Source organism: Corvus brachyrhynchos, unplaced genomic scaffold (assembly GCF_000691975.1).
Source record: "Corvus brachyrhynchos isolate BGI_N302 unplaced genomic scaffold, ASM69197v1 scaffold255, whole genome shotgun sequence".
Classification (NCBI taxonomy): Eukaryota; Metazoa; Chordata; class Aves; order Passeriformes; family Corvidae; genus Corvus; species Corvus brachyrhynchos.
In genome coordinates, this window is record NW_008238358.1 from 2,105,259 (window position 1) to 2,129,846 (window position 24,588).

At 37.3% G+C, this 24,588-nt stretch overlaps 1 protein-coding gene across 1 annotated transcript in view; it reads right to left on the minus strand.

The window, feature by feature from the left end:
• NBEAL1 (neurobeachin like 1) overlaps positions 1-24,588 on the minus strand; it is a 79,689-nt gene that overhangs the window by 20,045 nt on the left and 35,056 nt on the right. Inside the window, 30 exon segments of the mRNA XM_017735564.1 lie at positions 1-26; positions 121-261; positions 1,429-1,553; positions 1,660-1,755; positions 2,914-3,015; positions 3,728-3,861; positions 4,709-4,857; positions 5,951-6,077; positions 6,861-6,985; positions 7,898-8,055; positions 8,964-9,113; positions 9,223-9,528; positions 9,842-9,970; positions 11,400-11,553; positions 11,905-12,080; positions 12,657-13,238; positions 14,065-14,153; positions 14,431-14,590; positions 14,934-15,092; positions 15,570-15,726; positions 16,416-16,518; positions 16,615-16,774; positions 17,151-17,284; positions 18,260-18,428; positions 19,978-20,067; positions 20,390-20,475; positions 21,387-21,690; positions 22,867-22,986; positions 23,573-23,705; positions 24,336-24,588. The exon segment at positions 1-26 is cut by the window's left edge and continues 11 nt beyond it; the exon segment at positions 24,336-24,588 is cut by the window's right edge and continues 19 nt beyond it. Of these exon segments, the coding sequence (XP_017591053.1) occupies positions 1-26; positions 121-261; positions 1,429-1,553; positions 1,660-1,755; positions 2,914-3,015; positions 3,728-3,861; positions 4,709-4,857; positions 5,951-6,077; positions 6,861-6,985; positions 7,898-8,055; positions 8,964-9,113; positions 9,223-9,528; positions 9,842-9,970; positions 11,400-11,553; positions 11,905-12,080; positions 12,657-13,238; positions 14,065-14,153; positions 14,431-14,590; positions 14,934-15,092; positions 15,570-15,726; positions 16,416-16,518; positions 16,615-16,774; positions 17,151-17,284; positions 18,260-18,428; positions 19,978-20,067; positions 20,390-20,475; positions 21,387-21,690; positions 22,867-22,986; positions 23,573-23,705; positions 24,336-24,588 (4,797 nt within the window).

Below are 24,588 nucleotides of genomic sequence, written 5' to 3' on the forward strand. Positions count from 1 at the left end.
GGAACTGTCTGTCAGCACAGTCAAATCTGTGGATCAGAAAACTCAGGTTAGACTTTGATGATTCCCTCAGTAAAACGACAAGGAAGAAACAGGAAGGGGCTGCTTATTTGCTCAGCATACCTGCCACTCTGAAGCTGGATATGAAGTGTTGTGAAAGGCTCTACCCGAATGAGGTAATGCATGACACCAGCAGCATTTGAGTAATGTGTCCCATAGTGAAATTTGTCAATCATCCCAAGAGGATCCTCAAAATTCTCGTATCTGAAAAAAGAAATCTTTATAAATAAAACTGAGCATTATAGTTGACTTACATGTGGATTATGCTTATACCAGGCAAAGATTCAAAATAAATGACCACAGCATTCTATAAGAGAAAAAAAAATTGAGTTCTATCAAACACGAAGATTCCAAATCTTACTTAGAAAGTCCCTAAGAAAAAGACTGCTGAAAGATAGAAATGTACACCAGATGAACCCTTTGCAGCCTGTTACACTCTTCCCTAGGTATTTGCTATCAGCTGTCAGAAACCAGACAAAGGGCAGACAGGACTGATGACTTTATACAACAGACCAACACACCCCACATCACTAAACTGAATATTTACTATTGAAGAGACTTGTGATGGTTTCCTGCAAGATTTAAGAAATGTGTGTGACTGTCAGGATGCAGACATGCCTATTTCCTTTTCTACTGGCAAACTCACTCTACCATGCCACCATCTGGCTGATACATTCCTCAGCCTCACTAAGATAGGAAGAGAAATTCTCCTTAAACATAATTCTAGAGAACCCATTTCATTACAGCCAGGATAGAGCCTAATCATTCAAAGAAAATTCTCCATGTTCCAAGTTTTCACAAGATTTTGGAAGATACCTGACTGCAGTCTGGTATGATAGCACACTCACTACAGCAAAAAAGGAAAGATCACTACACTGCTGTGTGGGTCTGAGTACCTGTCATTTGTACCTACAGAGGACTTGCCAAAAGTCACTGAGATGTATTTTATTTTGAAGATAATAATCTAGGCTTGAAAAAAAAGAGGAAGCACAGATTTAGGATCAATGCTACCTCTCAGCACAGGCAGCTCAATTCATCAGTATGATTTCACATTCCTTATCCTGAAGCAGACATGGGACACATTACATCTTTTCAAGCTGCTGGGCCATAAAATTGTTTATGCAGCCTTTCAGTTTTTCATCTCCACAGCTGAGAAACAACTGAAAATTTACAACAGTTAGCTTTGTCCTTTCAATGCCATATAATATAGTCTGAATGCAGCAGGAACAACAGATCAACAACCTTTGCAAATGCATCTGTTATAAAACCAGCTTTAAAAACCTCACTGCCACAACTTTGTTTTTTAAATGTGTTACTAGCCTGGAGGCTCAGAAAAGACAGAGAAATATAATCAAGTGTTCAAATACATACTTCTCTTTCACAGTCTTGGCGTTCTTCTCATTTACCACACCTATGGGTTTGGACAGGTCCCTAAATACTGCAGGATTATTCAGGTCCAGTTCTTCTGAGGTGTAATCTCGTAAAATCCAGGGAAACTGAAAAAAAAAAAAAAAAAGTCAAACATCAAGTAGAGATTAAAAATACATATTTCAAAAGAGAAAAAACTTTGGCAAAAATTTAAAAATTAACTTTTTAAATTACCACAGGATATTGAGCAAGGTCATTGTAAGTTCGTCCTGCCATGGTGTTCAGCTGAATAAGGTAGTCAAAGTTGGATATTTCTCTATTCACCCATTTCTGAAAGACAAAGAAAGATAAAATGGAATAGACTATATCAAAGATATAATTATTGCAAATTACACATCTTGTCTCTATCTATCTGCCAGAGGATAGCATTGGCAAGTGAAAAGCACAAGACCACAAAAACTGTATGCAAATCCAGATTCAATTTCTCATAATAAAGTTTATTTTCCCTTCGATTCAGTGATTGTACTATCTACATTTCATTGAAATCAGGTCCTGATTGGTTACACTACTGTTTCAAATACAGAGCAGCAGACAACCAGCACTCTTGGTAAAAAGGAAAAGAAAAATAGAAATAAGAGAAAGAAAAAGAAGGCAAGTAAACAGGTACTGATAAAAAGGAGAACAGAACTTTGAACTCCATTACAGTGCTAAGATCAAAATTTATTTATAAATTATTCTCCCATTGGTTAACAGTACAAGTAAACAATTTGTAAACTAAATTCTCTGTGCACCTTTGTTTGCTCCATTATTATATTCTAAACCAAAGACATAGCTGTGTTCAGAAGGGCTCAATATTTGTCTGTAGAGTGATGGAGAAGTGTCACGACAGATGATATTTTCTCTGTGTGAATATACAGCTTGATAGTTTTTTATTGTTATGAAACAAAGAACAGTCAAAGGATTTCCAATATCTTAATGTTATTTGTAAAGCTTCCTCCCTCAGAGAAAACAATTTTGGCATAAAGAGATGGAAGATAAAAATACATTTACTACATTTAAAAATTTATCTGTATTTATGGTAATATGGACATCTTGATGTTTTCCTTTTTTACCAATATTACTAATCCCCGCTTAATGTTCATGTGCATTTTGTTGAAAGCTCCATCATGAAAAGATAGCAGGGAAAATTATTTGCACATCCAGTGAAAGAAGTTTCAAAATGCGCACTCATGATCATAGACTTAAAACCAGAAGCAAACATGTCACATGTTTTATATTCACATTAAAATGCCTGTCAATCACATCAACAGAGGCTGGCTATACCCATCTACCTGACTGTAGACACAAACCAAACCATTCCAAAAATACGCATGTGAAAGTTCAGGGGCCAGGCTGAGGATACAGAAGTTGACAGTTGCCATCTAAACACTGGGGGACTCCTTCAAAAAGCAGAGGAATGCTTTATACCATTTAGCTGAGGTCTCATACCTGCATCAAACCTGATGCTTTGAAAAGTTCCTGTGGAGATCTGGTCCCAGAAATGTTTGGAGAACGCAGTGACAATATCCGACTATACACTTTGTTTCGTACCTGTTAGAAAACAGCACTGATAAAACAATATTCTGGAGACTGAAGCTGACAATTAAGCAACTCATCTGCTAATTAAAATGTGAAATAAATGGGACGCAGTTACATTTTCAAGTACTTCAATCTCTTGCTGTTTAAAACATTTGGACATGGCTGGATATGACATCCTTCACATCAAAACCAAACCACACAACATTTTCTAAGAGCTGTTCATAAACTGACCTGCTAGTAAGTAACTCACCCTAAGTTCTGAAATTCATCTTAGTCCCTCATAAAAAGGATCACTGATATTAACCAGAGGGGAAGAAAGTTCACGAATCCTTAACCATGGAATATCAATGATTTCCAATGTTGTAAAAAAGAAAGTCCCCTTTGATTTGTCATTAATTTGCTCAATCTTTTAAAAGATGTACAGGCTTTAAAACATTTAGATTACTACTGATGTAGTTTTAGTTAAATAATCATTCTGTATAACACAGAGAGAGAGAGAGAGGAAAAAGGAGAATCTTGTGATATCTATCTTTTCACGATTAATCAGATTCTAGATGCCAGACTGAGGTTTTCAGAGACTGCAGTCTAGTTTTCCATAATGACTATGTAAAGCAAACCTTTTGCTATTAGTGTTACAGTATTATGAAAGACACCAGACTCAAACTGATTTTAAACTTAACCTTGTGCTAATTACATAAATCCATGAAATTTAGGAAACCCATACCTCCTTATTGAAGTTGAGGAAATAGTTGGTTTGATCTGTAAGGAAGATCTCCAAAGCTGACCTCCTCAGGTTGTATCGACGCAAATGGATCTCTCGAATTTGAGATAGGTGCCATTTGAAATCAAAACCTACCCCTAGGAAGAGCACTTTGTTTATTGACTTGCAACATATATTAAAAAAACCACCTTTTTCATTTAGACACAGTGCAGTGCCAGTTCTAATCACCTCAGAGTTATTCCTAGAAAAGGAAAATCTTATATCTGACTTGATTAACCATTTTTCTAGGAAAATATTAACTTCAGATATTGTTGTGCTGAAAGAAACAAAGTAAGAAACGGCTGATGGCATGTAGAATTTGCTTTTGCTTTCCTATTAAAGACACATTATAAATGTATTCTGTTGACAAAAGGTATGAAGCAAACTAACCCCCTTTCCTTTCTTAAACAGGTGCAAACCAACCTTTATGTTTAGATTTCCCAAAGGCTGAATATCTTGGTATACTGATTTGGAAAATGTTACTACTATTTGTCCAACATTTCACTTCAGTGTTTTTATTGCCAGCTGTGTATGTTCTATTAAAGTTTCCTAAATTAATACAGATGGTTAATGCTTACATACTACTAGTTTTTAATGAATGCACGAGTAAAACATTATTTGTCAGGGAGAACAGAGAGATGCAATTTACAAAGAAAATTAAAGGTAGTAACTTTTTTTTAGTCAGCAGGTTTTTAAGTAAGTTATTTTTAAGAAATACTAAGAATAGTGAATCAATTTATCAGCTCAGAAAGTACAGTTCCAGATTCTTAACTCTGAAGGGATCAGTCAGTCACTAACCATCAAGTGCAATATTAATTTTAAATACAGAACAACAACTTGTCTCTTTACAATTATTTTGACACTTGCTTTCGAAACATAAACTCAGCCTACTAAAAGCAGAATGCTGAACTGCACTGAAAACAAAGAGACATTGATCATGCTTACCTTCCTCTTTTTCAATGCTACCATCAAAGAAATAAATGTGCTGGGTAGTGACCTCCAGCCTGCCTGGTATCACGTCAATCACGGTAATGAGCTCACAGTCTTCAGACAATATTAGCTTTTCTTTCTGACTTTCCTCATCCTTCTCATCCCTGCAAGAACACCATTAAGTGTTACAGGGTTGGGTAGATTATACTGTTGCTTAGGTCCTTGGTAAGAGTACAGTTCGGAAAAGGATCAAATTTGAATGGCACTAAAACTACAACATAAACAGTTATATAAAGCTACTTTCATCAGCAGTCTTGGGTGTTTCAGACTAGACCACAAACATCATTTCATAGCATTGCTCTTCAGTCTTGATATTTTGGTCTCAGGCACAACAGACTTGACTTCCCCTGAAGCATGAAAACATCAGGCTGCATTTCCCTTTCTTGCTTAATTGTTAGGTGCTTAAATTCTCTGGCCCAGAGCAGAGCTGAGTTCCAGTTCATGTGACTAAAGTTATCTTCAGGGTTATTTTGCTGTAGTCTTTAGCAAGCATTCAATAACCCTTAAAGCACAAGATCTATCAGTATCACTCAGAGTGCCAACTCTCTACTGGATTTCAACAACACAGACACACAGATGCATGCACAACATGACATGTCCAATTACTGAAGCAAAGTATTTGCTATCCTCCCTCAATTCCCCTTTCTCGGCTTTCTCTCTCCTGCCCTCTTTTTTTGGTTGCAGTTGCACAAGTGACAGGAAGGAAGCACAGCAGGCCTTCTCTCTGGAATGCTCTTAAACACAAGGCATTCTCCAGCACATTAATGCCAACCCCACAAGTTTTCATGCGATGCAGTTGACAGTAGAGTGAATGGCCATGGCAACTATGGACACGAGGCAGTTCCAGGCTGGTCCATGTCCTTACAGGGCAGACTGCCTCTTGAGAATTATAGCCAATGTACATGGTAGAAAAGCCTCAGCAGTTCTGTAGCTTCAGACCAACTGTGAGCAGTGAATCACTAATGCATTCTCACAAACATCTACTCTGCCTTCTTTTCCCTGGGGCTTTTCTTGTCCCAGTGGTGACAATGATAAATCCAGCAGGGACTTTGCTGATCAAAACTGCCCTGGATTGAATTGTTAAAGCCAGATAAAGCAAGAGGGAAGCTTTGTATGCTATTCCATTCCAAAGTTGTTTCTCGCTCCTTATCCCTAGCACAGAAACAAATGACAATTTTTCTATCCTGGTCTACTTACAAACTGGAACTGGCTGCTGTGTCTTCTTCTGGTAGTTCCAGAACATCATCTTCCAAGTCACTCACTTTCACCTGCTTCACCACCTCCAGAAGCAGAGACTCACTAGAGGGCTGTGTCTGGTGCACACCTATCATAAATAGACATAACAGCTCAGAACTTTTTTTGCTACAATACTTTTGGAAATCTAACCTACTAAGCGTATCTTCTACAGCTGAATGTTGGTTTTAGCCAAGAAAGTAGCAACCATACTTCTTAAATATTTTTGTGGTTAGGTAGAACACTAAAAGAAGTCCTTGAGCTACACTGAAAATTTTGACAGTAGAAAGGGGACACAACACTTAAGAAAAATTTAACTTGAATTCTGATGTGGACATGCAGATTTAATAGAAATGCACTGCATTTGCTTTTTGGTTATGTGGGTTTACAAGAGTGTTTTGGGTTTTTCTTTCTGCTTGAGCCTTGATATCCAATACACTGAACAGTTACACCCCTACCTCAGCTGTTCAGCACACTTCAGAAACAAAGCACTTCATATCTACACATTTTAATCACAAACTCTAAAAGGCTTCAAACAAATCCTGGTTACTCTGATCTTATTGCTTCTTTCTTGAAGAAATAATCTCACAAAAGAAAGTTGTGTGAGTGCTTATTTCAAAAGAAAGGCGTTAACTTTTATTTATTGTGCAACAAAACCCCACATTTCAATAAACCAGGGCAAAAGAATTCTACTCAGTAGGAAGATGCTGTTTCAGGTCAAAGAACCATTCCAATATTGTAGATTTTACTATAGATGAAATAAAGAAAAATCAAGATTTCAGTATCTAGCATGTACTGCTTACTAAACACAAAGAGGAGGGTGGGTATCTTTCTTTGGTAAGAACTCCAAGTGAAATAGCAAATACAACTTTACCTAAATTATCTCTCAGGTCGCTAGCATCCTGATGAGAGTTGAAGTTGTAATTCTGCACCAGTTTTAGTCTCATACGTGAAAAATTTTCCACATTTGAAAGTTTCCAGTGAATAGGACGCTGTTTCCTAGGAAAACAAAAATATTGCAAAAACAATCTGAATAAAGACCTACAGAAATGAAGTGATTACAAAAGAGTGCATATTTAGAAAAATACTGGTCATCCACTTGTACATTGTAAAAAAAAAATATTAAAATGCAGTTTATTGCTTTTGTTTCTTTGCAGCTCTAATCATCACTCTTTATTTTGTAAACAGTATTTATTTTCACAGAATCATCAAGGTTGGAAGAGATGTTCAAGATCATCAACTCCAACTGACAACCTACAACCACCGTAATCACTCCAAAATTACTTTCTAATCTCTAATAAAAACCTTCCCTGACACAACCTGAGGCCATTTTCTCTTGCCCTGTCACTTGATACTGTACATCTCAAGCATGGTTATTGCAGTCAATTTGACCTGGTTTTAACTGATGCGTGGAAGTGGCTACCTGAAAACAGCGGCTAGACAAGAATAAGACAATAAAAGTAGGTATTTATTTGAAGGGCCTTCAAAGGTACACCCTGGGCAGTCAAAAGCCTCCAAGGGGCTCCACCCCAGATGGACGATGGGTCACGGGTTTTTCACACTTTTCTAAGTTTGGTCCATTTGCATATCAGGGTTAATTCTCCAATTACAGTCTCAGGCAATGATGTAATTACCCCAAGTTTGCCCCCCATTCAAAGGCTTTAGTTTACATATTTTGGGGCCTGGGACAACAAGGTGTCCTTGAAGTGCAAACATAGAAATGGTTTGTTATGTCTAACCAGAATGAGGAAACAGTAACTAACAGACTGTATGAAGTTTCAGAGTCACATACTAAGCAAGAGGATCTGAAAAATATAAAAGCTAAAACCTAAGGCATCATAACCACATGAAACAGTCATGTGAGCAAATTCCTTTTAAGCATCATATACCATTTAGGACCTGCAGTCTCACCTTTCAGCCCAAGGCCCACGCTCAGAGAACAAGTAAAGCTGGGCTGCTCTCCACTGTCTCAGAGTGGCTGTGTGTTGACTACTAAGCTGCTTTAGCATACTGTTGTACCGCAGATTTTCCTGCCGAGCCTTTCTGCTGAATGGTTCCACAAAGTGCTCCTGAAAGACCATTGCAAATAAATCTAGCACTGAATTAACTCTGAGCGTGGAAAACAGTTTTGCAGTTTCTAAGAATTCTCATAAAACAAGAAGAAATGGAAAAGGTTTAGCAATAAAACATTCTGAAATTTTAAGGTAATACCTAGAACTAGAAGAAATAGTGACAGACTTCGATTTAAAGATGTGAAGAAACCATTATCAATGCTGAATCCACTTTAAAGCAATTTTTCATTGTCAGAAAAGCAGTCATTATTAGAAATCCTACTATAATAGGAAGGATTTTTCTTTCATTCTGGTATTCTAGAATGTGACTCTCATTGTATTTTTCCTTTAGCTACTTGAATAAAATAGACCTTCGAGTTTTGTTATCAAGAAAGCAAAGAGAAATGTAACTTCATTATGATATTTCCTGTAATTACCAGTTAGCTCTAATGCTGAAACTCAATCTGTACCTTGTATAGAAAGGTCAGTTTAGAAACAATTTTTCCACATGTTAGATAAGAACTGTTCACTGTTTTAAATGTTTTAATTGTATTGAAATAGGGTTAAAGAAAAAACCCAAACAAACAGCTCATAATGGAAAACAGGTTTTAATAATTCAAAACACAAATCAGAGTAAAAGACAACGCATCTTATGGCTGAGCATATTTCTACATTGCTGTACGAAAAGGAAGGCCTACTGTACTGAAATAACTCTGATTACACATAAGACTCTTAACAGACAGAGCAGAATTAGAAAGCATATCCTAGAAGTGCATATAGTCCCACTGCCCATAAAATCTTAAGACAATTAACCTGTTTACAGGCACTTGAACTGGATCATCCCAGAATTCACTTTCTCCGTCTTTTAGAAAGCAACTCTTGAGAGAGTTGTTTTAAGAGAACCTTGCACTCATTGAAAACCTTACCTGAAATTTAAGCTTACTTTCTCCTCTTTCCCGGTCTCGCTTGTGCATGTTCACCATAAATGCTTCATAACAATCTTTCCAATAAAGTGCCATCTGCTCATTATCATGTCTGAATGAACTCTCTTCATACTGCTTCATATTTGGAATAATCTGGTTCCACCAAAGCAAAATAAAAAGTACCACACGATTTCTGAATGGGTTCCTCTGCTTTCATTGCTGAAGGAGGGGGGAAATGATACAAAAAGAATTTACTACTTACGTATTTGTCAATATAAACTTGCCACTCATCAGATCTGCAGTATTCTTGAAAGTCCTCGAAGAAAGATGGGCTGCCATTGGTAGGAGGCAATGAAGGAAGGTGCAGGTTCATAAAGAGAAGTTCATAAATCTTGGATACCAATGTCCGAACAAGGGGAATCAAAAATGAGTAAGTTTCTGTCTTTTCTTCAATTGACCTACTCAAAATGCCTTCCAACCTCCCCAGGAGGTAGCATGCTTCAGGCTGGCTCTCAATTATTTTGGTCTGAAGGAGGGTGTTTAGTTTGGCTGCTGCCATAGCACAGACCTACAGAAACAAACAGCAAAAAATGAATGTGTTCCTCCTTGAGCACCCATCTTTTTCCTGCCACTTGTGCCTGCATAGTCCCATCCTCAAACAGAGGCCCTCTACCTCTTCCTTGTGCTCTGGAAGTGCACACTGACAGAGAGAGTAGAGTAAACCTGCAAACAGTAAGAATCAATAAAATATCTTCCCTATAGAAGGATGGGGGACTGCCACAGGTCTGCTCACTGGTATGAGCAGCTCTCCCATAAACCACAACAGTTACATCAACTGTGCCCTTAAAACTCACTACCACTTGCAGGAATTTGCAACAAACCTGTAAGTTGTCTTGTGCAATGAATCCAAGAAGCAGCTGGACTTGCACCTGTGAAAGCCTAATTGCTTCTAGGCCAGCAGAGTACCAGACTGACAGGCTATCCATGAGAGTCACTAGTTCTTCCAAGAGCTATTACAGAAACAGAAAATTTGCATAAAATTAAAATAAATAAAATAAATTGAAATAAAAGTAACAATAACTACTCTAGCTGGAGACACAATAATTTCAAAGAGCTGAGGAAGAAGCTGTGTTCATACTTCTAACTTAACCAAACACAGAAAATCATCCCAGAACACAGAAGTTAAACCAGCAATTTGAAGAAATTCCTGACGACAAAAATATACCTAGCCCAGTATGTTAAGTCAAGTATCTCTCCTGAATAAAGCCATATATATAGTATATATGCTTATTGTTTTTCCTATAAATTAACTCCAGTAAATGCCATTTCCTTAGAAAATTTAAAAAGACTTCACTCTAGGAGGGACTTCTTTCTGTCAGTATTTAGATGGCAGAAATGATACAAGCCTTGTGAAAGGTGAGTCTCCCAAGGCAAATGGCACATTTCACTACCCAGATGTGTTTGTTTAAAACTAGTACACCATGATATGTTCTCTAACAAATTACTTGAATGTAAAATCATTCTGACTGAAATATCCCGTTTAGGATATTACAGTGCGTTAAGTTCTCCCTGGGCACAGTGGAAGATAATTTATGAAAGTACTGTTATTTTCAATTCAGAGTTGGCAAGAAGCACAACTCTCATTGCTCCAAAGTTCAGCTCTCATTTCTAATTTGGTTTCCCAACAGAAGGCAAAGCTTTTAACAAGAAGAAATTTTTTTAAAACAAGCAATTTAAAACTTTAAGCTATGTTTATTTATAAACAGGCATTTTGGAGAACAGCATAGGAATTATTGTGTTAATGATTCTTGACATTATACTTTTTTTTCCAAAGAAAGTAGCCTTAAAAATATTGGAAGATTTCTAGTGAAATAGGGATGGTTTTCATATAATCTCTCTCCCCTTTTGCTTAGAAAAATTGAAAAGCAATGACAACTCAGACTAGAGGAAGCAATACCAGTGCCAGAAATTACTAAATGTTGAGATAAATTATGTGTTGGAACTCCAAGATGGGTCAAAATCCAGAAGTGACATTTCCCAACTTGCAACTGAGCGCAGAGTTTTGGCTGGTCTTTCATTCAGGACGCTCGGAGAGTCATAAATGCTGATAAACAGTGCAAAACCTGCTTAGGCTACAACTGATGCTGTTTCATTAGCTTTTACATTTTTTAAGTATTTCTCCAGTCTGAAGAGACCTGGATTCTCAGTAAAGAGTACCACTTACGTGCCTATTTAATTTGCAAAACTAACTATATTCCCTGTGATAAATATTCACATTTTATTCATGAAGGGGCACTAATCCACTCCACCATAAATCCTTACTCTGTAATATCTGCAGTTTAAAAACATATGACTAGAAGCGTGACAGCGTCCAAACTAACAACTTTCTTGTTACCATTTCAGCCCACATACAGTACTTCCATTATGCAGTTACTGTACCTTTTCTGTCCATAAATTTGAATTAATTAGTCCTTCTGCCTGCAGGAAACCTTGTACAATTAGCAAGAGCTTGAAGGCATTTTCAGCATGTGTAGGGAGAGCTTTTGAATCTCTGTTATCAGTGACTGACCATTCTAACATCTTCTCCAGCAAGCTGCATGGAAAACAAAATCCCAAAGTAAGTATTACATGTTCTAAGTGTAAGTGGCTTTTAAAAAATCCAATTAAGTATTTAATTGGATCTCTTAGTCTGCAGTTACATAACTGCCATCTTCTTGATAAGCCAGAGAGATAAAAGCGATTGAGAGACTCATGAAAACAGCGATAGTTTTAAAACCTTCTGACCACAAGACACTCTTAAATAGGTGCTGGAATATATTTCTGACAGTATGTGAAGAGACAGCAAAGAAAAGTACATCTTGTTGGGAAATACCCACCCTTCCCAGCTTCACTCATGTCCCTCAATTTTCTGTTTATCCTCAAAAGGGATGAACTGTACACTCACTTGAGTTTTATTTCATCAGAAGGCCGCAACAACTCGTTAGACATCCCCAGTTTGGTGAGAGCAGAGAACACCTGTCCTCTCTCAATCCAAGCATCATCATCAGACTTTTCAATACCTTTCCACATTATACACAGTAGGATGTCTGTAAGTAACTGTATGAGTTCATTATCACTCCCCTACAAAAGAAGTGAAATATTTAAAGCCCTTCGAGTGTAGAAAACCTTCAAAACATTGCTTATTCATCACAGCCCCTATGCTTTCATGTTTCAACGTTTGAAGCTCTGCAGTCTAAAGTTCAATTGAAAAGCTCATGAAAACACAAATATAAGAGACTGTAGCTTGCTTGTATGTTGTACAACAAGCTGCCTTTAGCCACCCTTGATTTTTTCATAGCAAGTCTGCTGTACACCTCCTCTGGATGATAAAGGATGTTTAAATACAGAAGGGGGGAGATTTTGCAGTTTTTCGTTTGTGGTTTCTTGTGGTTGGGAGGGGAGGTTGGTTTTATTTTTTTGTTTGTTTGTTCTATTTTTTTTTAAACACCAAAGCTATCCCAACTGGACAATCAAAAAAAGAAGGCCCATTACAAAAGGAAGTACCCCTACTCACTATAAAAGAGCCATATTGTTCACTTTTCTGTTGGATGATAGAAGGGACAAAAACCCCCAAAACATTCATTAAGGAGACTGAAAGAACAAAAAGAAATTGCCAGCAGTTGGAGAAATCAGTCACATATGGAGTGAGTTACTTACTCCTCGGTTTTCTAATAGAGAAAGCTCAGCAGTGAAGCCCACATCATTCGTAACACCCAGCTCTTTGTCAGGCTGCCCAGAGAAGGGCTTTGTGCTCTCTGTGGGTGAGGGAGTGCTGGGCTGGCTGTCTGTCATCTGATTCCCAACATCAGCCAGTTCATAAGAGTCAACACTGGACAGATCTAAACTCAAATGTGAAGGATTACTCTGCCACAATTCTTCTCGGTCCTCCGAACTGAAAGACATCTCTGCTGTGGATGCATCTTCCCGCGGCATAACAGAGAAATGGGCAGGGACATCCAAGGATTTGTTGTCTTCTAAACTCCACTGATCAAACAGACCATTAACTGATGCAAAGTTGCCAGCTTTGTCTCCCTCTGTTTTATCAGGTTGATGTTTCTGAAGCTCTTCAGTAGGAGGCTTTTTTTCCTCTTCCCTGGAGGAATCAGTCCTGTTCTCCTTAAAGCCAATCCGGACCTCTGAGTTTTCTTTCAGGAACAGTCTAACCAAAGTGTCCTGCCAGCCCAGCTGCTGGGAAATCTGTTGTGCTGCATCCAATTGGGAATGCAAAAGGTGCAAAATCTAAGGATAGAAGATATCCCATACCTACACATTAATTTTAGCTTGTAACTGCATCCATCTGGCTTTTCAATTAAACATTTTACAATCTTACAGCTTCTTTACTTTTCTTACAACCTTATATAAAGAGCCACAATTGGCTAATAATAAGCAAACAAGCAAAAAAATCATTTTTCCTCACTAAAAATATATATTTGAGAAAAAAGAAAAAAAAGTAAAAAATTCTCAGGAGTAGGGGAGAAAAGAAGCTATCAAAGCATATTGGTAAGTTGCCATATTTCAGTAACTCTTCTGCAACCATTCCTTCAAAAGTCAGTTATCTCAATAAATAATCCCATTCAGGCATAGTTTAAAAAAAAATTATTGAATAGAAAATATGCTTGATTAGGAGCTATGAAATAGATAAAATTAATAAAATTGCAGTATTAATTGCTTACTGATAGTGTACATTATAGTTTCACTTCTTCATTTTGGGAAACCTTAATAGACTATATGGTGTCTCACAGCTACATTCAGTACTAATTCCAGTGATATTAGCTTCGAGAAAACTCAGTAATTCAGGGAGCCTACTATCTCAAACCTGTAGAAAATACAAGCTATTTGAGAATCATGATAGAGGCTTCCCTTTTTGTTCTGGCTTTTAAAAGTACTTGAATACACAAAATGCAACAGTAAGTGACGGATGGGTTTGCTTTTTAAAATAAATCATTGCTAAAAAAACAGTAACAACAAATACTGCCACTGTGTTTTAAAGAAATAATTCAGCTATCACACTGTAGAGTTTATAGGCTTGAAGGACAGTATTCCAGTTCTAAAGAAGACAACTAACCTTTCTACAGATAATCACTCTCATGTTTATATCTGACCTATGAGCCAGATACACTACAGCTAGGAGATCCTTATAATTCACAGCAGGATCTGTAGGGAAGAAAGAGAAAAGCCACCATAAACGATACCACACAAGAGAATGTAACAGATAAGTATTTAAAAATTGCCTTGGAAGTTATGACTGCATCCAGGGATAGCAAAAGGAACAAACTTCAGGGAACTAAGAAAATGTTAGCTGAGACCAATGGGAACTTTGAATAGAAGAGCTCTACAAGTAACACCTCTGGCTTTCCTCAACAAAAACCAGGTATGTCTGCCTCTGAGCAGCAGGAGTGTACTGATGTTAGACACAGAACTTGCCAATTACCTGCATACAGAACTTGGTTAAGAAGGTTTTTAATAAGAGAGACAGTAACTGGTGATTCATTCAGAAGGAGCCCCAGCCCAGAGTACCCCACTTCTCTGAGTCTCATACGGTGCTTGCTACGTTCATAAACTTTGGTACATTTCAACATCTCTTCCACAATCTGTAAGAAAAAGCAGACACAAACAAATTGAACACAAAAAAGCATCCAGATCTCTTAAGCTTGTGTATGACATAACATGCTGGTCCACAGTTTTTAAAGTTTATTTGGTAAGCTAACTCAAACAACATGGACTTTTTTTTAAAGATCCAAAAACTTTATTTCAAGAGAAGGCCAATTCCTTTGTGACAATGCCATCTAGCTAACATAGCAGAAGAGATAAGAAAGAAGCATATTTGGATGATTAGTATCTTTGTAATTACATACACTTCCGCAGCCAGACCAATGCAAACCACAAATTCATGTTCGACTGATTAATCTAGGAACACATCACTCAATTCATTACCTTGAACACAAGTTCTCTAAGCTTGTCAGAGTATCTTTGATGCAATAACAGAGCATAAAGAATATCAGCATTCCCTGGTTCAAAGAGCAATAAAAAAAGCTGGTCTGGGGTTGGACTGGAATGAAGTAGGCTGAAGAGAACGTCCAAAATTCCACAGAGCTACAAAATTAAGACAACTAAATTAATCCACAGTTTATTCAGATTTCATGCTTTGTTTTAGGAAAATTTTCTTGTTTTTAAGTTTTACCTTTGCTGGTTAATAGACATTCTGTTGCTCATTATTACTGCATTTAAACAATTTTTAATACTTTTTTCTCTTTATAGAACACCTTATCAAACTAAGCAGAGACACAAAGCAACTTCAAGTGCTGCTGATGTCTACAAAATAGAAACTACAACTCCTGATCAGTTGAAGTTCAATTCATTTGGTTTTGTAAACTAAGATAGGATGTGCCATTAGAAAAGTTATCTCAGCTACATTGAAACAGAACCACACATCAATTAACATTTTGCTTGTGGTCATTTTCTTCTTTGTTCATGCTTCTTTTTAAGTACATGAGGCAAGATTTCTAAATGCCAAGAGGCAAAACCAAAACATGCACAGCTTAAACTATTAATTTATGCCATGTTGAATACCTGCTCCTCATCACTGGTGGCAGCTATGTATCCTACAATGCTCTGAATTTCTTCATGTGTTCCACCTTTGCTCAGGAAATACTTGATCAGTCCATACAGGGATGTCCGTATTGTTCTCAGGTCATCAGGAGCCAAATCACTGTCTTTACAACCAGTCCTATATGCCAATAGACCAGAAAGGCAACCTAAGGAAGTTCTTCATGGCTCATAAACAGCAATTTGATGGTGCCAGTTTAGTAATTTTTCATCTATCATGCACAAGTTTTCAATTTTACTGAACTCAAGCAACTGCATAGGAATAAGCAAATCACACTTAGCAAGTCTATAAAAGCCCTGAAATGTAGACCTGTACTGATCTGGATTTGGTCAGGATTGCAGGTTCTCACCTCCCACAGGAAAGAGCAAAGTCACTAGCCAATCTTCCTCAAGCACATAACTATATTCCTAAGCAGATATAAATCATCAGCACCGAAAGGGTAACATTTTAAATTTTTAAAGAAGTCCTACTTCAAAATCTACAAGTATTTAAAAGAACTTAAAATGCTCAACTTTTTGTAATGGTAATGATCTATGACTTAACTTGCGTTGTTGAACACAAGTCCTACAATTTTGTTTACAAGCACTCCTAGTGACACTGACAAACTTTACATAATCTTAGGATAAAAATTCAAGGCAAAGAAAAGTGGTAAGTCAAATGGGAAAAAAATTAATGCCATTTTGTGAATTAAATCAACCACCAAAATCCAACCTGCAGTTTTATTTAATAATTTTCTCACTAGAATGATGGCAAAACACTCCAAGAGCCACATACAATAAGTGAGGAGCTGGAAGTAGTAAAACTCATACCCGTAATAAATCCTGAGTGTGTCTAGAAGAAACTGCACACCATACTTCTTTCTGAAGAGTCTTCTACTGTCTTTGATGATTGTAGAAAGATACTGTATATGTCCTGCAATATAAAGTTTTCTTTTAGAACCAAGATAAAGATTTGTGTCAAGTGAAGAATCTTATGCCTTCACACAGTTGCCCAAGTCCAAGAGCTCACCAATTCTGAAGGGAAAGTCACCACTGTTCCAGATACTGAAGTCAAAAAGTAAGTGTTGGTACATCTGTTGCAAAAGCTGTGTGTTCTTTTCTACTGAGACTTGCTCTATCAACAACTGTACAGCCATCAGTACATTCACATCCATTAAGACTCTTGGCACCTTGCAAAATGACAACAGGCGTTAGCACTCAAAATACTGCATGTCCTAATAAAATTTTATTTTTAAAAATGGAAGTTTCTTTTATCTTCTACAGCAATGTCTGCTCCATTAAAGCAATACAAGAAACACAAAAGTAGTCTAGAATACAACTCAGAATCTGTATAAAAAAAGCAGAACATGGAAAAAAAAGAAACGTGTTTCACTTTGCAGATAATGGCCAACTGCTCACACCTTTTTGCTTTCAGAAACACAAGAAAGAAAAGTACTTACCCCTAAGGAGGCCTTTAAAGACCCTGGCATCCTCACTACGCTTCAAAATAATCAGAACCTCATCCACAAAATCCATTACTAAAGGATGTTTCTCAAGTTTTCTCACCTTCTGTAACAAGGCTCCTAGGGTGGCAACTCCATGGGAGTGAATGAGATTTTCCTGATTAACCTGATGTCCCTGAATAAAGTGTTTTATCATCAAGATGAAAGTTGCAATTATGTTCTTCTCCAGACGTGCTTCTGCAAAACAGAACAACAGTAGCAAAAGTCTTATGGTTCAACATTGGATCACTGCATAAATCAACTCCTGTTCCTTAGCTGTAGACTGTCTTTAGATTTTTTTCCTGTGCGGAATCATAGCCATTCCATGCCTCTCCAGAACAAAGTGATCCCAGTCCTGACTTCAGTTGCTTCATCCATGGCTGCAGGTTACAAACTTCTTTTACAATCTTTTGCATATGCTGCAGTTATTGTCCCTCTGTTTCAAACTGACACTTTCTAGCCATGGTATGTAAAAAAACTACAGACAGAGAGAAAAAGATCTATTTTCTTACTTCAGTCTACCATTTCATCTTTGAAACGAACAAAACAAGTTGTGTTTTCCCTTACAAGGTCTGATTTCTCAGTGGTTTTTGTTAAGGTCAAAGTTAATTCTCAATATTAGCACAGCTTTTAAAAGAATCTATTCTTAAAGCATCCTTTCAGTTTCTTTTCTTTTTAATCCAAAATGTGACTATGAATGGAAGAGATAGGAGCCTGAAGATTTTTTAAAGAAAATAAAAGTTTGGCTAAAGGCTAAATAAATAGTACAGTTCTGAGGTGGCTGTCTCCATGTGGCTGTGTGACCCAGAACTCCAGCTGTAGGAAAGCTTCTCCTATTGATATTAGGATGTTTTACATCAAATATAATTTCTCAGAATAATCAGAACAGAAATTAAAACAATGTCATACCTTGGCACCTGTAACAGTAAATCATGAAAAGAAAAATAATGCTACTAAATATAGCTATACTTGAAATACATTATATTATTTTTATATAGTGCTGAACTCTTGGTATTCAGTATCCATGTCAGGTATCTAGGGACAGAAAAAGCCTTTCAGCTTTACACAGGTACTCTGGAAAATCCAGCACATAATAAGCAGCTCTCTGTCATTCACAAAAAGACTTTTAAAATCAAGCTTAAAAATTAGTTCACTTCAGCTGCACTTTCCTACCTGATGCCTTTGTGGATGGAAACACCACCCAGTCACCCTCTACAGGAGTTACTCTTTCTGGAGGCAGAGTTCCCCCTTCAGACTTCTCATGCATCTGTCCACCAAGAAAGCTGATCTGCTCCAGCAATGGAAACAGCACATTTATTCCACCAATGCAGTTGATCATATCCTGAATCAAGAGAAAAGGCAGGATAAACATCACCAGAAGTAAAATCCCCTCAACAATAACAAAGATTTACTCCACATTCAGGAGTACTCACAAACCAATCAGAATGTCTCAAAGGCCACTTCGAAACTAGCTTAAAACACTGTTTAACACCAGGATTGCTCAAGTTCTGGCCATGACAATTACACATGGGCCATCCTGTCAGCTCTTGTTTTGAAAGTACATTTTTTACATTTCCTTCCTCCTCCCCCCATATAAACACTGGAAACTGAAGGATACAAAAACTTAGAAAGAATCTTCTGCTAAATATATTTGAAAAACAGGAAAAACATTTTTCTGATTTTTAAGTTACTTGCAGCAAGCAGTAAGAGAAGACTGTAAGATTATACACACCTCTGCTTTAACAATCTTCCTGCAAGATTTCAACTTCAGGCAGTTAAAAAATAATACAATTTTATTTTGTTTTTTAAAATAACTCTACACATACATCAATTCTAAGCCTCTCCTTAAAATTCAAGTCTCCAAAGTTCCCTTTTTCCCCCTCCTCCTCACAAGCAGAGATAGCACAAGACAGTCCCTGGAGGTGTTTAAGGACTGACTGGATGTAGCACTTAGTGCCACAGTCTAGTTGACAAGATGGTGTTCAGACCAGGTTGGACTTGACGACCTCAGAGGACTTTTCCTATTTACTTGATTCTGGATTCTGTTATTCAAACAATGCTTCTTGTGGTAAGGGATAATATATTCAAATCACAAGATTTCTAGAAGTGATTCACAACCACTTCAAATCAATTCAAAATCAAGATCCTAGCAAGCTACTCAGAGACACCTACTCATTTCCCCAGCTTCATCCAACAATGATCATTGTGGAGTACAAGTACCCATTACTGGGCAAAGAGGACAAATTGAAGTATTTTAAAACTATTCATATCACAGCAAAATTAACCATTAAGTGTCTGAATTTTCTTAACATTAGTCTCTGCAAGTGATTGTAGAGATATGCATGGTGGATATGTACAGTGTAGCTCCAACAACATTTCCTTATTAATTAGTTTGCCAGTACAATCAATTGTTCACTGCTCTTGAAAAAAAAGCAGGTCTTTTTTATCTGTTCATACATTTACCCCAAGATAAAAAAATGTGGTATTCTACTGACTACTCACAAGTGTTAACATAACCCTACTAATCTTAACCTAACTTGGAGTTTATGACTGCAAGAAAACCATGATAGAATTCCCTAGAGATGACAAAATGCTCTCAATACACAACGTGCATTCAACATTATTATGAAGAACAGTTAGCTACCACAAAGTATCTTCATGTACTGTGACAGTAAGAGCAGTGGCCCTCGTAAGTCCTCAATAAATGTAATGTAAATGCAACATTGCTCCAGGTACAGCATTAGCCCATTAATTCTCAGTACAAAAACATGCTGTACCTGCTAAATATAATTTGCATTATGACAATAACTTCCATCATTCCAAAAGTTAAGTGAAAGCACACAACCCCTGCCATTTTTACATCAGGTTCTGCCTCTTTAGAACACTTTTACCTTGATGTCCCAGTTCACTACTTTGTTTCCAGTTAGTCTTCCATGTAAAAGATTTGCAGACAGGTCAAGACAAATTGGGTTTCTGCAGGCCTGTTAAACAAATGAAGAAGCCATGATATCATTTATGAAACAAGTTACAGATGCTTGAACACAAGATTTTGTGCCAGTGTGTTGATACTAAAGTATTTAAACAACGTGAAACCCCTAGAATATATGTTATTTTAGATTTGACATTCTCTATTGTACAAGATAATTCCATGCTTTTGCCTAACATGAACAAAACCTACTGTCTCCGCACAAGACTCCAGTTTAAGAAAGCTCTCACTGCTCCTTATCTTCCCATGAAAACCACAGTGCAAACACTGAAAATACACACTGTGTAGTTGAACAGAAATGATGTCCTGTTTCATACCTTTGGTGTATAATGAAGGAGCACCTTACTGGGGAGGTCTGCTACTTCAGCTTCTTGAGACTTCCATGGAGTTAAACAGTTTGGACCTAAAAAAAAAGGTATATAAAATTATATAGTATATATTTAAGAGTCCACTGGATATTAATGTTGCCCTTTACAAATTTTATACCACCAAACTTGTAGGAAGAACAAACAAGACAGTCTGAACCATATCTATTTGAGACATGTTTTGAAGTAGAGTCCCTGTGACTTCAATCATTCGTTTCAGAGGGTCTGCTTAAAAAGGAACATATTCTACAGGAAAAGCTAAACTACACAAAGAGGTGTTATACATTCAAACAGCTCTAATGTTTGTCTTTACAAATACCTGTCTCATATTTGTCACTCATCTCTTCATCAAGCCTAAATGCCCAGAAAATAAGTAACCTTCAAGATAGTTTTGTTCAGCACTACAAAATATATCCTTTAAATAATGCAAGTGTTTTAATCCTAATCTGTAACAACCTCAAGTCATTATGGAACTTAATACCTTTAACACTCTGAACTGTACAACATAGCTTTCAGAGTATTTTCTTTAAAATGATCACTTAATTATTGATCTTTATGGAAAAATCCTCAAGCATAAATCACCTTTAAGTGGCCTATCAAAATAAAGGCAATACTTGAAGAGTCTCAACTACAAACACATGTAAGCAAACAGCAGCAAAAATTCAGAACTTACAAGGGAAATTATTACCTAACATTTTAATTTTGGCAGGTCTGTACATATGATAAACAGATGAGTTCATGCAAACATAGTATTTTTAAATCAAACTTTGTAACATATTTATTAAATGTTAAGCTTATTTGCTTTAAAGCCCTCTCACTTAGGTCAGCTCTACAGTTCTTCTGGATTGTAAGTTCTTCTTTATGTGTCTGTGTAGAGCAAAGCTTAGTGGGGGTCTTGTTTGTAACTCCTTCCTTTTACTTCGCTAAAACCAGTACAGCCACCACTTACCTGCTAAATATAATGCTTTCACCTGAGAAGGCTGCAGTGCTTCATGGAAGATAATAACTGATCCAAGTTGGCCCTCCAAAGATGTTGGACACCCCCATTCACTGTCCTGAGTCCCTGCTGAGATCATCTTGGTGATGAACTCTGGTTTTCCAAGCACCCCACCCCAGCTTCCTGTAGCAAGAATGCCCCCAAGGGATGTCCGATGGGGCATAACTGGGGAGGAAAAAGGTGGATCTGGTATCTGAGATGGAGGAGGAGTTGTTGTTCTTTGACCAGCTGAACCAATGCAGCAAGAAGCAAAAGACTGGAGAGTCACACATGGAAGACAGAAAATAAAACACATACTGTAAATTTAAGCTTTAAATCTGAAGGCTGCACCTAGCAAATCTGAACTAAATAAATGAAACCAAGAGCAACAAGTTTTGTCATGCCCTGGAAAACAAGCAATCCATCACAATAGGCCAAAAAACCAAGCATATACTTCTCATAATCAGAGAGAACACCCTTTCTCCAACTAAGAGCAATTTGGTTACCTCAACTGCTGCAAGACCTCTGGCAGGAGCACAGCCAGGAAGGACAGTGCTCCAGATACTCCTCTGTAAATACTCTTCTGGATTATATTCCAAAATACTAGCCCAGCACATCTACTACTGTACATTTTTCACATCAGTTAGTCCACTCAAATAGACGCCCTCATGGTAAGCTTACTTGCCCTATTTCTAGTTACCTTGAGATTTATAGTGCTTATTTTACAGATGGGCCAAAATCCACAGTTTTATCTTGAAATGAAAAATACACTTACTCTCATTTTTAAGTTTTATACTGATTTTACCATTACAGCATCCAACTTAACTGTTTTCTCAACATACTTAACAAATATCAAATTAGAACTTAGAAAAGATGGAAGAATGTCAGGTGTTGTAGCCCAGTTTAATATAAATTTGTTCCACAAAAGGAAGGAACAATGCTTACAAAGGGAACCAAACACAACATACACTCATTTTGATGGCTAGTGTATTTTTTTAGGCTAAATGTGTACACAACCAAAATGGTTAGATTAACTGCATGTAAAATGCTTATCCAGTTACCAAAGAAATAAGGAATAGCATATTAAGGAAACATTAAAAAATGGAAGTAAAAACATATGAAAACACTGAAAATAACAGGGAATATACCTCACTGAGTACTGTTACACCAATCCTCCTGGCAGAGCTGCCACTTATTATGATGCCATCATAAATTATGTCAATATGCTCAGGCAATTATTTTGAGGAAACCCCCGTGATTTAATCAATGTCATCTGGTAGAGTTTTTTGTTTTTAAACTGAGATAACTAAACAAGCATTACTTAATGGTTAGTTACACTCCAAAATGATATTCTGGACAATATTCAAAGCTGAACATTATTAGCAATTGGCTGAACTCTCATTGCTATCTGAGAGCTCATCCTATCAGGGGCATGGCTCAGAAGGGCACTTACTTCATTCATAGCAGGGAATCGAAGCGGGGCAGAGACCTTCTGCTGTCCATTGACGTAGATATACACCAGGCTCTGACCAAAGGGCCTCTTTCCAGGCACATGAACAATAGTTATGTTGTGCTGGTTATGCAATAAAAAATAATTAAGTCATTATTAAGAGCAGTGAAATTATTATATGAAATTATTTAACTTCATCTCTACTAAGCTGGTAAAGAAAGCACTTAAGAAAATATATCCAAAGCATCAACAAGAATATAAAACCACCTGCTGCTTCCATTTTAAAGTACTAAACGTAATGTTTACATGTAAACATGTTTCTGAAGAGAAAGATACAGCTCTTCCATAATAATGCACATCAGTTTTCAAGTATGGGAATATAAAAGGGTAAGGCAGAAACAGCACCACAGCTAATTTATTCACATAGCACCACAGCCACTTATGCTTGTGTTAATGTAATATAAAAAACCTCTAATGCTGTAACAAGCTTAATAAAAAATGCCTAATAACACATGCATAAATTAGCCCAATCAACAACTAATCTATGTGAAAATTGCTTGCATTATTTGAGATTAAATCTGCTCTTAGGCAATGAATTATTGAAATATTATAAAATAGACTATTCATAACACAATCAAAAAAATAGAATTTTGACTTCTGAGCTAACAATACAATCCTAAACAAAGTGTTTGTCAGTATCAAATCTTACCCAGAGAGAGTCAAAAAAGCAATGGTCAGGCAGCATCACTGTTGCATACTCCCTCTTCGTGCACACTGCAACCACCAATACCCCTGAGCATGTAATAAAGGCTTCAAACCCCATACCACTTCCAGTAAAAAAGCTAAAGAAAGGCAAAAAGACAAAGACACATAATCAAGCACTTGCTTCATCAAAACTACCACCTAACAATACATTCATTAAGGAGAAAATCCACTCAAGTTGTTTGATGGTGGTCCAATATTTATAATGTGACTGTTACTCTTATATTAAAAAAGACCAAAGAGACATTTTGTTTGCTTCTGATTGTTAGCACCCAAAAAGTTAAATTATATCAAGAACCACTCATGTCAATATTCACTGTTTAAGTGCATGAAGGTGTCTGCTCACTGTGCTCTTATACAAATCAAGAGTTCATTACCTTTACAAAACACTGTGTGAAGGCTGTTCTGGTTTTGGGTGGGGGGTTGGATGGATTGATTTTTGGTTTTTAATGTTGTTTTGTTTAAGCAATGAACCTTAACACAATTTGGAGTTATGGATGTTTAAACTGTAGACGACAAGACATCATAACAGAGAAACTACACGGTTATTTCTGTAACAGAACCTGGCTCTGGTGACAGAAGAAAGCTCTCCTTTCCCAGACTAAGCATTATGTATTGCCTTCAATGAAGATAAGCAGAAGTAGCACATGTCACAGGGCACAGATGGCCTACATCTGACCTGTAGGCTGTAGCAGTTACAGTAACTGTACCTATAGAGCTGCTTCCTCTTGCCGCTTTTGCCCGTCGTGCCAGGCTCCACCCGGTCCTGGTCAAGGCAGAGCCAGGCGTTGAAGGAGAATGCCGAGCCCGGCCACCTGTGGATGGCGGGCACGGCGATGCCGGCCATGCTGTGGTGCAGGTTGAAGTACTGCAGGGCGCTGGCCATGCCCTGCTTCCGAGCCATGGCCAGCAGGGCGCGCATCACCGGCACCGCGTACGGGGGAGGCCCCCCGTGGTCCTCTC